This window comes from Balaenoptera borealis (genome assembly GCF_965194805.1).
Source record: "Balaenoptera borealis genome assembly, chromosome: X".
In the NCBI taxonomy this organism is placed as follows: Eukaryota; Metazoa; Chordata; class Mammalia; order Artiodactyla; family Balaenopteridae; genus Balaenoptera; species Balaenoptera borealis.
In genome coordinates this window covers 127,962,963-127,975,999 of record NC_138881.1, presented here as the reverse complement: position 1 = coordinate 127,975,999, position 13,037 = coordinate 127,962,963, and the positions used below count along the sequence as shown (strand labels likewise).

Sequence of the window (13,037 nt, the reverse complement as noted above, 5' to 3'; positions counted from 1 at the left end):
CTTCTCTAAACTTACTTTCCTCGACAGTAAGCCCTCAGTAACCATTAGCTACTCCCAGTATGATTCGTGTTTCCTCATCTACGGTGCAGCCCGAGAGATGCAGCTCCGGGCTGGGAAGAGCGGCCAGGACCCACAGCTGGTTCTGTGCAGACACTTTCCTGAACTGCTTTTATGGGTCACCTCGACCAGTGCTCACAACCAGCCATGCCATATGAGAGGGGAAACTGAGGCACAGAGGGCTGACAAAACGTATTCAAGGTGTCTCAGCTAGTGAACTGCAGAGATCAATGTCGATTTTTAAAGTATAGTTAAATACAGATAACATCGTTTACCACGTTAAGCATTTTTCAGCGCCCAGTTGGGCGGCATTCAGTACACCCAGGTTGGTGTGCAGCCATCCCCACCATCCATCTCTAGAACTGTCCATCTTCCCCAAGGGAAACTCTGTCCCCGTTAGACACTAGCCCCCCTCCCCCTCCCCCAGCCCGTCCTCCCCCAGCCCGTGCCCCCCCCCCATCCTACGTTCTGTCTCTAGGAATCTGACGACTCTAAGCGGCTCATACAAGTGGAGTCACACAGTATCCGTCCTTTGTGCGTGGCTGATTTCCCTGACCGTGATGCCTTGTAGGTCCAGCCATGTTGTAGCAGGTGTGAGAACGACCTTCCTTTTTAAGGCTGAATAACATTCCACTGATTGGATGGACCACATCTTGTTCGTCCATTCATCCATTGATGGACACTTGGGTTGCTTTCATGTTTTAGTTATTGTGAATAACGCTGCTGTGAACACAGGTGTACAAGTATCTCTTCAAGACCCTGCTTTCCCTTCCTTTTTTTTTTTTGAATTTTTGAATTTTATTTTATCTTTTTTATACAGCAAGTTCTTATTAGTTATCCATTTTATACATATTAGTGTACATATGTCAATCCCAATCTCCCAATTCATCACAGCACCACCCCCCCCCGCCCCCACCGCTTTCCCCCCTTGGTGTCCATACATTTGTTCTCTACGTCTGTGTCTCTATTTCTGCCCTGCAAACCGGTTCATCTGTACCATTTTTCTAGGTTCCACACATATGCGTTAATAAACGATATTTGTTCTCCTCTTTCTGACTTACTTCACTCCGTATGACAGTCTCTAGATTCATCCACGTCTCTACACATGACCCAATTTCGTTCCTTTTTATGGCTGAGTAATATTCCATTGTGTATATGTAGCACATCTTTTTTTTTCTTTTCTCACATCTTCTTTATCCATTTGTCTGTCGACGGGCATTTAGGTTGCTTCCATGACCTGGCTTTTGTAAATAGTGCTGCATTGAACATTGTGGTATGTGACTCTTTTTGAATTATGGTTTTCTCAGGGCATATGCCCAGTAGTGGGATTGCTGGGTCATATGGTTGTTCTATTTTTAGTTTTTTAAGGACCTTCCATACTGTTCTCCATAGTGGCGGTATCAATTTACACTCCCACCAACAGTGCAAGAGGGTTCCCTTTTCTCCACACCCTCTCCAGCATTTGTTGTTTGTAGATTTTCTGATGATGCCCATTCTAACTGGTGTGAGGTGATACCTCATTGTAGTTTTGATTTGCATTTCTCTAACAATTAGTGATGTTGAGCATCTTTTCATGTGCTTCGTGGCCGTCTGTATGTCTTCTTTGGTGAAATGTCTATTTAGGTCTTCTGCCCATTTTTGGATTGGGTTGTATGTTTTTTGTTATTGAGCTGCATGAGCTGCTTGTAAATCTTGGAGATTAATCCTTTGTCAGTTGCTTCATTTGCAAATATTTTCTCCCATTCTGAGGGTTGTCTTTTGGTGTGGTTTATGGTTTCCTTTGCTGTGCAAAAGCTTTTAAGTTTCATTAGGTCCCATTTGTTTATTTGTGTTTTTATTTCCATTTCTCTAGGGGCTGGGTCAAAAAGGATCTTGCTGTGATTTATGTCATAGAGTGTTCTGCCTATGTTGTCCTCTAAGAGTTTGATAGTGTCTGGCCTTACATTTAGGTCTTTAATCCATTTGGAGTTTATTTTTGTGTATGCTGTTAGGGAGTGTTCTAATTTCATTCTTTTACATGTAGCTGTCCAGTTTTCCCAGCACCAGTTATTGAAGAGACTGTCTTTCCTCCACTGTATATCCTTGCCTCCTTTGTCATAGGTTAGTTGACCATAGGTGCATGGGTTTATCTCTGGGGTTTCTATCCTGTTCCATTGATCCATATTTCTGTTTTTCTGCTTTCCCTTCTGTTGGGGAGATACCCAGAAGTGGAATTGCTGGATCCTATGTTTGATTTTTCCAGGCAACCTCAGTTTTAAGCTGGGAAAGGCAAACCATAAGGAAATGAAATTCTAGTTCACTGCCATCAGCGCAGCAGACAGTAACTCCTCTCCTGGGCAGTCATTTCCGCAACCACCGTGGCGAGGGATTTGGCAACTTCTAGTTCAGCTGAAGTGCAGATGTGCTGTGCACAGGCAGATCCCCTAGCGACGTGCTCACACGTAGGCAGAGAGGCCCAGACAGCAGCACCAAAGGAGGAACTACCCTGATGGGCAGCCAGGAGACCTGGGGGAAAACACCCACAGATCCAGTCCTGAAGCTGGTGGGAGATGGATCAGGGCCACGTGGTGCCTCTAGGGAAGGTTACAGCACGTGCGAGACGGCAGTGCACATTGCTGGTCATCTCCCCCCGCTCCCCTGTAGGAAAGGTCTCAGAACGTGTTGGGGAGTGGGCTACACCCAACTCCGGACGGTGGTTGCCTCTGGGGCGGGAGAGTAGGGTCAGGCCCCGGTGTGATCTGTTAGGCTGCATGAGAAAGAAGAGGCAGAAGTAAAAGCAGAAGTCAGCGGTTCTGAAGATCCAAGTGAAAGGCAGGAAACGGAAGAAAAGACTAGAAACACATGAAAATGGTTAGAAGGACCTGCTGGGCAAGCAGGCTTGGGGAGCTTTTCCGGCCCCGGAATTCAGCACTTAGCAGAGAGGCAGCCAGGGCTCGAGGGGCACCTGGCAGCTGAAAACACCGGGAACCCAAGACCCACTTAGGAGGGGAAGAGGTGCTCTCCAATTTCATGGCTATTTGGGGGCTCGCTCGGGAACAGAAATTGCCTAGTTTATATTTACCCAAAGATTTCTACTCATGGAGGCTTTCGGAGGTGAGAGGGAAATGTTTACCTGTGGGACGTGCCCAACTTTAAGTGCAGAGAAACAAAATCTCCTTCATCCCCCAGGCTGCGATGAGACGTGCTCCACGGGGTTTGGGCATTTCCATAGAACATGATTGTGAAGGGCTCCGGTCAAGAACAGTTCGGTGAACTGTCCTGTTAACAGTGACGACAGCTGCACTGTTTTGCTTCTGAATGTAACTTTCAACTATTTTATGAGTATTAGTCTTAATAATTTTATAATTAACTTTGTATAATGAAAACTACCTGAAGCAGCTATAGGAGATGTTAAGATTTGACAAAGCTACCTGATGTATAGACAAGAAACCCAAAAGCTACAAAGAAAAAGACAGGCATTTAGACATCCATGACCGGGGAAACCTTCAACCACGTTCCCTTAAGATGACAGATGAATGGTTAATGTTTATAATGTAAAACAAGCTCCTGCAAACTTTCGGAAGAAAAAGTCCAATAATGAGGAAAGGATATAAACCAACAACCTACAGAAGAATAAATCCTAACTTCCAACAGACAAGTGCACAAGCACCAGTTGTGCACAAGTGTGCATGCGTGTGTGTGGAGGGGCACGAGTTAAAGTCACAACGAGGTCTTGCTTTGCCCCCATCAGATTGGCACAAAATGGAAAAGCCCCCTGACGCCTTGCCCGGCCTCTCTCATCGCCGTTAGAAACTGAACCATAATGTCAGTGGGAAAGGCAACCCGGGTGCCCTTGAGTCGCCTCCTGACCCTGACCCAGAGGAAGGCAAGCTCCAGGGCGAAGGGGCAGGCACAGGAGGTTGGGGTGAGGGCGGCCGGTATAGATGCCACTGCAGCGGCGCGGGGCCAGGGGCGGCATCGGGGCCCAGCACCGTGAGCGGGAAAGACAGGTGCAGGGGGGTGTGTCCCACGCTGGGGCCACCGCAACCCCGATGGCGCTCTCGGCTGGCTCGTCGTCCCCACCGTGAGCCTGTATACCTGCACAATCAGAGCAAAACCAATACCACTGCTTTCAGGGGGAGCAGATCCCCAGGCCACGTGTGGGGAAGTGAGAAGAGGCCAGGTGGTGCCGCCACTGTCACTGCTTCCCGGGGGAGGTGGGGCATCACGGCAGAAGGGCCTGGAGGCCGGCCGCCTGCCTTTCGGATGCTCAGCGTTGAAACCTTCAGCAAAGTCGCACATCTATAGTTTCAGTTTCTGCGGAACGAGGGGGCTGCGCAGACGGTTTCTGAGATCCCTCCCAGCTTCGGGGCCTCGAAACCGTTAGGCCAGACGCGGGGGCAGGGCCCATCTGGTCACCATCGGCTTCGCTGCTTTCCGGGGGCAGGTTGCAGAGGAAAGAGCAGAGCCCAGAGGGGGCCCGGCCGCCAGCCTCCGTCCTCTGGCGCCTGACACCGCGGGCACCCTCGCAGCCTGGGGCAGGGCTGAGGCTGGTTGAGGCCCCGGCCCCGGAAGCCGGGACTCACCAGGGCTGGAGGGGACGCAGGAAGCTGCGTGGCTGAGGCTGGCCACACTTTGAGAAACACTGATCAAAAACGGGGCAGAGAGAGATGGTTCCAGGCCTCTGGCTTTGGTTGGATGGGTTCAATATAGGGCCGTCTGATTTAGCAAATAAAGACAGAACACGCAGTGAAACCTGAATTTCAGATAAACAATGAACATTATTTTAGTATAAGCACATCTCATGAGACATTGGGGACACACTGGTACTAAAACATTATTTGATGTCCTGCATTTCATCTGACCACCTTGGGCTTCTGGAGGTTTCTGCCCCATCCGAGGTGTCCCTTCCACACGAGTCTCTCCTTTGGGTGGAGTCCACCCCGCCCAGGGTCTCCCCAGGCCCCAGAGTGGAAAAGACCCCCTGCGGTTCCCCCCCCCTTCCCTCCCCCCCTCCCCCGGCACAGTGGTGTTCGTAGTTCTTCATGAAACAGTCCTGAATCACCCTGATCTCAGCGTGACACCTGTTTCCTGTGGGGACCCAGCCTGACACAGGAGTGGAATGAAACCCAGAAGGTTCCCAGGGTTATTTATTAAATAGGTATTGGTAAAAATAAAATAAAATAAAAACAGCAAAATAAGTTATGGGTGCTTGCGGCTCAAAGGTATGGAATGAACGAGGCTATGCAAAGCCCCAATTCTCAGGGGATCCACTCTGTCAAGGAAGGAAACAGCGACTAAGAGAGAGGTAGCCAAGCAGGGGGGAATCAGAGCCCACCCCACATCAGACCCTGGTCCTCCCCCATTCCTCCACACTGCCACCTCCGTCTCTAACTGAGACACCCGAGAAATCACGTCTTTCCCCTCCCTCCCTCTGGCCTCCTCGAGGAGATGCCCATAGCCTTTTTCCTCTTCTAGGACATACAAAGCCTTCGAGATAACTGTAGTGGAACAAAGCTGCTTCCCGAAGCAAATGCTGGCCCTGCTCTTCAAAGCCGGCAGGCCCCGCCTCGGGCCCCAGTCCTCAGGGGAGGGGCAGAGGCAATGTTCACCGACAGGATTCTTCAGGTAACAACTTGGTTGAGACCCGCCACCCACTGGAGATGTGCCCAGAACAGAACATCCTGCCCAGGTACCCGGTTTCAAAATCACCTTGGTAGTCATGGCAACGGTCCACAGGCCAACCCTCGAGGCTCCAGGGAGAGGGGCCTCAGGGGACACTGAACAGATGCATGTGGGCTGCCCATCCCGAGACGCCATTCGGCAGGGACAGGACATCCTCTCCCTTCTGCCCTCACCTTTGTCTTTAAAGACCAGATGCCTTTCAGGTGACGGGGAATGAAACAGGTGTCTAAAGAACACGTTACCAAGTGGGAGAAAGAATGCATAGGGAGATGGTCTCTAAAGGGCAACCCAAAGGCAGACCCCTCAGCATCTCTTGGGCCTCAGTGTCCCCCCCCCGAGGGGGGCCCTCTGGTTCAAGCATTAGCATCTGCATGAGAAGCACGCTTTGGGGTTGAAAGATGCCAAGTCCATGGCCCTACGCTGAGACGCCATCAGGGGATCACGGTTCCTAAGGACCCGGGCTTCTCCATGGGTGACAGACACCTGACACTTCAGTAACCCTAGCTGCTGAGGACATCTAAGCTATACCCTGGCTCTGAGGGAAGACCCAGCAAGCAACATTCTGGTGAGGATTCAACTTTTGACATTTGTGGGTGTTTCTTCATCTAGACGCACCCTGCCTTGTTCCACAAAGGATCTGAGGTGACGTGACTTCCACGTGACCTGCTGTCAGCTTGGCAGTCGCAGATGTCACAGTGAGTTAGTGCTCTGGACTTCGGATTTCCCCACCAGTCTGCTAGGCGCATGTGTTTACTATGACTCAGTCTCCCTGAAGCCAGATACCTCTGGGGACGCTCACTGGTAACCCCAGCGCCTGGCCTGGCACGCCAGCCAGAAGCTACCCTGCCCCACTGTCGCCAGCCCATGCTTGTAGCCCACATCCTGAAGCAGACAACCATTCTTTGTCCAACCATGAGTCTGATGGATTTCTTGGGGTCATTTCCCCCCAGCATTTTATTTTGAAAAATTTCAAACTACAGAAAAATTACAAGAATACTAAAATGGAACCCCACATCCCGGCCCTTAGATATTTGCTTTAACTCTTTGAAAGTAAGTTGCAGAGAGCATAACATTTCATAATGTTGAATATTCATACTCAGAGTATTGAAGCCCATAGCTTGAAGGAAGGGGCAGTCTTCTGTCATCATCCTATCTTGTTGCACCCAGGACACTGAACACTGACGACAGGATGCCAGCGGAGAGCGCATTTTGATGTTAGGGTGGGTCAGCGGCCGCAAGCACCTTCCTTGCACACTTCAACGCACCTTCTCCGCAGGAGGGCGTCTTCGGCAGGTGTTTAAGTTGGTCAGGAACAAGAAGGCAAAGTGGAACTGGAGCACATCGCAGACTTTGGACCAGAAGTGGCCCGTGAGCCGCTGGAAGAGGTGCCACTGCGAGAGCTCGTGGTCATACAGCTTGAGGACCACAAAACCCAGGCAGGAGAGCACGGCCAGAGCCAAGTACGTTCCCGAGGAAGCGCTGCCGTGGCGCCCCTGAGTGCGCAGGGCCTGCCCCACAGCTGCCGCGACGTGTACGCCCAGCGCCGCCTCAAACCCACGGGGGTGCAGCAGGGCCAGGCTGTAACTGCACAGGGAGAGGCCCTCGACGGCCAGGAGCAGCCAGGGCTTCCAGCCCCCGTCCAGGCAGAGGCACCAGGCCACCGGCCACGCAAAGATGGGCAAGGTGAGCCACTGGTCCAGCACGGCGGTGGGGCGCGTCTGCATCGCGATGCGCAGCCACTGAACCGGGCCGTAGACCAGGGCCATGCCCGCAAAGACGTCCTTCAGGTAGCGAGCCTTCCGTGCCTCTGTGCGGCCCCCCGGCGCGCTGGCCTTGGTCTGCAGCCAGTGCAACCCCAGGAGCACGTAGGCCACGTTGACGAGCGAGTTGAAGGGCATGGCCAGGAGGGCAGGGAGGCCGGCGACCGGCGCTTCGGCGTACTGCTCATAGCCCACTTGGACAGAGACACCTGCGAAAACACCGGTGTGGACGGTGGCCGCGCAGAGGCAGCTGACCAGGGCCACGTGGAAGAGGGCCTGCCCCGACTCGGGCCTCATCTGGAGCCCTATGTGTGACCCGGGTCGGAGAGCTTAAGAGAGCAGCCGTCTCCAGTGTTATTTCAGAATTCAGATAAACAGTTTTTTTGCAAAACACTCCTCGGCCTCCCAGCTGAGCCAGCAGGAAGAAGTCCCCGTGATTCCCGACGCAGATGCTGCGACCTTGCCCCGAGTGGAGGCGGTGGCCCAGAGGAAGGCAAGGGTTCCGCTGATTGGTTGGCACCAGTGGAGGATCGTTCTGCCTTTTTCCTCTGTGGTTACAAAAAGAGTGTAGTTAAAGAGTGTGGGTAGAAAGAAAACCATCCAAAACAGAGCCTCCATCTTCCCGATTCTCAGCCTCAGGATCCACCAACAGTTTTCATCAGAAAAAAAAAACACACAGAAATAAAAGTGCAGGAATACCCACACACAGTCCATTCACCTTCTTATATGTGGCCTCTAGAAGCCTCTAGAACCCTCTTTCACCTAGAGGTTTTGTGCCCCTCTCTCCTGATACCTATGCTGTTGTTCTTTCATCTGTGTACTATAAAAATCCCGCTCCTTGCCCTAGTTCCCTTCGAGCCACTGCATTTAGAGACTTAAATCTTTCCTAGGTCTGCTGTTAAAACTCAGAATGGGCTTTTCCACCTCAGTGGCATTACAAATGTGGAAGTTTCCAAGCCAGTCCCAAAGCCCTTTGAACCAAATACCCAGTTAAATGAGAAACCATTAGCTGTGGTCCGAGTTCTGGAATCTAAGGCAAGGATGGTGGGGGTGGGTAGGGGCGGGGGGAGGACTCCCTTCTGCTTCTTAGGTGTGAGGCCAGGTGGCACAGGGAGCCGTCCCCCAGGCCTGCCACCCTGGTTCACCCTCCTGCCTGCCCCTGAAGTGCCGCGCCTTTCAAAATCACCTTCTGTCCTTGGCTCACAAGAAAACCTTCCACTTCCTGCAGTCACAGAAGCAGTCCGATAATTTAAAAACAATGTGGACTTTTCATGGACCATCAACTGCTCTGGGGCCTGCTGCGGTGTGAGTTGGCCTGGTAGCCAAGAGATGTATTAATATCAACAAGAGAAGAGGTTCAATGCCCTGAAAGTGACTCAAAGCGAAGACAGCAATCAGGCAGGCAAGCATGGGGACGAGAGGGACTGTCCCTGTTCAAACCCCAGCTCCCCCACCTACTAACCGTGTGATCTTGGGCCTGAACCCTTCCGGGCCTCAGTTTGCATACCTGCAGAATGGGGATGCTACCAGTACCTCCCTGCAGAGTCGTGGTGTGAATTAAATGAGTTCTTAGAGATGTAGACCACAGTTCATTTCTGAGGCCCAGTGTCCACCTGCCCTCCTGCAGTTCAGGCCCTGAAAGGGCGGGGCAGGGTCTGATTCTGTGCTCTCCCTCCGCTGCTCAGTTTCTGTTCAAGCACAAAACCAGCACCCCTGCTCTTTTTCCTCGTCCTGTTTGCCATTTCACTTCTCAGACTGGCCCTGGGGCCCACCTGTAAGATCCGGGAAGGGGCCCGCTGGGTCTCTTAGTGAGCCTTCTCGCTCCCATCCTGCCTTGGGGGCCTGTTGTTAAGGGGACCAGCATTTCCACGAAGGAACTGAAGGCCTTGTCCCAACCCTCATCTCAGCATGCAGCACTGTCTCGCACCTCCTCGCTGCAGCTTCCGGTTAAGGAGCCTCTAGGCTGGGGGACTGGGGGGCTGCCCCTGCCCCGGGGTCCCCACTTCCAGGCTGGCACACAGCAGCCCCCAGCGTCTCCCTCAAGGACCGCCCCTGCTTAGCACCCTTCAGTGGCCGGCTCTCCACTCGCACACGATCACGCCCCGACCTCTTGGCCAGGCACCAAAGTGCCATGCTCATGTAGCCCCGCGGGTGCCCCCTGGCCTGGCCTGCTGACACCCTCAGCTCGGCTGTGGCTTCCGCTCTGGCACCGGCACTTCCCCATTCCGCTCCTGAGTCTGGCTGGGGCACCAGCTGAGGCCCGGCCTCGTATCTCCAGGTCCTTCCCCGACGCCACCTGGGGCCCGACTCCCTGGTGTGAAGGGCCAGGCCTCCCGGGCCCCACGCGGCCAGCGCTAGCCTGACCCTCTTGTCTGCCAGCAGCATGGAGGAGAGCGGGGGACCGGAGCCCAGCACTGTCAGCTTGGTAGACAAGGAGGCCCAGGAAGGGCGTGGAAAGTGACTCCTCTCCAGCTGCTGGCCAGAGGCTACCGAGCCCTTGCGCAAGCTGAAAGCGACGTGTAATCAGACGAACTTCCCAAGTCCACCAGGAAGACCAGGCTGGGTACCTTACGGCCTAGCTCCTCCGCACCCCTGAGGTGCTGTGACACTTGTTACGTGACTCTCAAAGTTCTTCCCAGCGTCCCCCGGCACATGAAGGGCCGAGGGCTCTCCAGCAACACCCTCTCCCCTGGTCTGGTGCTGGGCTCTTTGCGGGAAGTCCTGCAAAACGTGACAGTCTCCTGGCTAAGGGGTTAAGACGTGTTCCTTAAACTCTCCTGCTTCCTCAGTCTGGATGCATTGAAGCGGAGCCACTGTCACGTGTCACGGTGGCGGTTTCTTTGGCCTGTGTCGTTATGACAACTGTTTATTGTGCCCGTGACGACCCTGACCACCTTTGTTCCCTTTCTGCAGGTAAGGGGACGCCAGTCTGAGGGCTGTACCATGGGCCACCAGCAGCAGGAGAGCTCAATCTGGGCCACTTGGATGCCCAGGGAGCCTGGAACTACCGTACTGATTCTTGAACTCTGAGGACAGAATCACTGAATGTGGCTAAGGCGCCTGGGAACCAGCAGCTTGGCTTCCTTATTTTACAGGGGAAGGAGTTGGGGCCAGAGAGGTGACGTGAATGGACAAGGTCACTTAGGGCAGTTGGTGGCACAGAAACACAGGTGAGGGCTCTTGTCCTTTGGCTGTGTCACAGGACTCTTTGGCTTTTTCTCAAACAAATGCTTCCAAATGCATAAACTAAAACAGAGAATTACAACAGAAACTTAATATGTCGAAAGACAGTTATTAAAGTATTTTTGAAAATGCATGATATATGGGCTTCCCTGGTGGCGCAGTGGTTAACAATCCACCCGCCAATGCAGGGGACACGGGTTCGAGGCCTGGTCCGGGAGGATCCCACATGCCGCAGAGCAATTAAGCCCGTGCGCCACAACTACTGAGCCTGCACTCTAAAGCCCGCATGCCACAACTACTGAGCCCACGTGCCTAGAGCCCGTGCTCCGCAACAGGAGAAGCCACTGCAATGAGAGGCCCACGCACTGCAACGAAGAGTAGCCCCCGCTCGCCACAACTAGAGACAGCCCATGCGCAGCAACGAAGACCCAACGCAGACAAAAATAAATAACTAAAATAAATAAATTTGGGGGCTTCCCTGGTGGCGCAGTGGTTGAGAGTCTGCCTGCCAATGCAGGGGACGCGGGTTCGAGCCCTGGTCTGGGAGGATCCCACATGCCGCGGAGCAACTGGGCCCGTGAGCCACAACTACTGAGCCTGCGCGTCTGGAGCCTGTGCTCCGCAACAAGAGAGGCCGCGATAGTGAGAGGCCCGCGCACCGCGATGAAGAGTGGCGCCCGCTTGCCGCAACTAGAGAGAGCCCTTGCACAGAAACGAAGACCCAACGCAGCCAAAAATAAATAAATAAATAAATAAAAATTAAAAATGCTTTAAAAAAAAAAAAAGTGTTAAAATAAATAAATTTAAAATGGATTTCTATTTATAAAAAAAAAAAGAAAATGTATGATATAGTAATATACGTGCTTCTTAACTAATAGGTTAAATTACAGGATCTATGGGCAGGTTGAATAACTACAGTAATTTCTTTTTTTAAAATAAATTTATTTATTTTAGTTATTTATTTTTGGCTGCGTTGGGTCCTATTGCTGCGAGCGGGCTCTCTCCAGCTGCGGTGCGCGGGCCTCCCACCGCAGTGGCCCCTCCCGCCACGGAGCACGGGCTCCAGGCGCACGGGCTTCAGTAGTTGTGGCACGCGGGCTCAGTAGTTGTGGCTCACGGGCTCTAGAGCACAGGCTCAGTAGCTGTGGTGCACGGGCTTAGCTGCTCCGCGGCATGTGGGATCTTCCCGGACCAGGGCTCAGAACCCGTGTCCCCTGCACTGGCAGGCGGATTCCCAACCACTGCACCACCAGGGAAGCCCAACTACAGTAATTTCAAAGCAGTTATTCTGTAATAACTTGTAATTTAGTTAATTTCAGGATAGCCACAAGAAAAGTTATATGATCTCAAATGATCTGTCATTTCCTTTGGTGACACAGTCACCAGGCTTAACGCTCTGTGCTTTGCTGCCTACACTTGTAATTGCGGGAAAGGCCAAATTTCGGCTGGAGGTTGGTGAATGTGAAGATCAAATAAAGATGAGAGAAACAGGAAAAATCATCTGTTGTCATTCCAAGAGCCCGGACAGCAGCGCATTACACCCTGCGTCTGGCAGTGAGCGTGACAGTGCAGCGACCAGACGGTCTCCTGCAAGATTTGGAACATCGGGGTGATGACAGTACCCACCTCTCAAGGTTGTTGTGAGAACTTACAGGATTGGCGCGAAAAGGCCAGCGATCACCATCCGGGTATTTTGCCTCTCTCGCTTTGCTGGGGGAAATTCAAATCTCGAAAAAGGGCGGACCCGAAAGGCGACCGTGCGCCTGCGCGCGGGGCGGGACGCGGGGCCCTGGGAAGCAGGCGGGGCGGGGTGACGCGAGGTGACGCGGGGCGATGCGGACCGCTCCCGCGCCCGCCCGCTCGCCTCAGGCGCCGCCAGCCTGGCTTGCCCGCCCGACAGCCGGAGGGGCGGCGGGCGGCTCGGCGCGCGGCAGCCCCACTCTTTTTCTTGGGGCGCCGGCGGTCGCGGCGGCGCCCCCGCGTGGGGGCGGGACAGCAGGCCTGGGAGCCTGGGAGGGCTCCGCCCCCGGCGTGGCGCGCCAGGCCGCGTTACCGCCCACTCTCACCCCGCCTCCGGCTCCCCTGGAGGCGGGCTTCGGGCCACCTTTCCGGAGGCAGCTGGGCGTGCGGAGCAGGAAAACGTCCGCTCCCCGGTCCGAGGCCTGACTCTAATGTCTCCGTCAGCCACCCTCAGCAACCTGTGTGCCCTGTCCCCACTGCTAGTTAAAGCGATTCCTCTGGCGTGTGTCCCTTCAGCGACCCGGGGGGCAGTTCCCAAGGGGGCGGGGCCAACGGCTTCTGAGGCATTCTCATCCGGGCATTCCCCAGATGCCGCAGCCGCCATCTTTGTTTTGTGCTGAAAGTCGCTAGTGA

The 13,037-nt window shown here is 53.6% G+C and overlaps 1 protein-coding gene across 5 annotated transcripts; it reads right to left on the bottom strand.

Moving 5' to 3' along the window:
* Window positions 1–5,076: 5,076 nt before the first annotated feature.
* Window positions 5,077–12,662, bottom strand: TMEM187 (transmembrane protein 187). 5 transcript variants are annotated; one of them, XM_082376893.1, is made up of 3 exons: window positions 12,317–12,662; window positions 8,668–8,796; window positions 5,077–8,029 (listed from the first exon to the last, which is right to left on the bottom strand). In XM_082376893.1, the coding sequence occupies exon 3, from the start codon at window positions 7,776–7,778 to the stop codon at window positions 6,978–6,980; it is 801 nt and encodes a 266-aa protein (XP_082233019.1). In that variant the 5' UTR covers window positions 7,779–8,029; window positions 8,668–8,796; window positions 12,317–12,662; the 3' UTR covers window positions 5,077–6,977. The 5 variants fall into 5 exon arrangements, with proteins under 5 accessions (XP_082233019.1, XP_082233020.1, XP_082233016.1 ...); XM_082376894.1 differs by lacking the exon at window positions 12,317–12,662 and adding an exon at window positions 10,049–11,126; XM_082376890.1 differs by lacking the exon at window positions 8,668–8,796 and having other exon boundaries at window positions 12,291–12,662.
* Between the last annotated feature and the right edge of the window lie 375 nt (window positions 12,663–13,037).

Bases quoted from the DNA above. Each gene is read 5' to 3' on its own strand.
- TMEM187 (XM_082376890.1), bottom strand. From the start codon at position 7,778: ATGAGGCCCGAGTCGGGGCAGGCCCTCTTCCACGTGGCCCTGGTCAGC.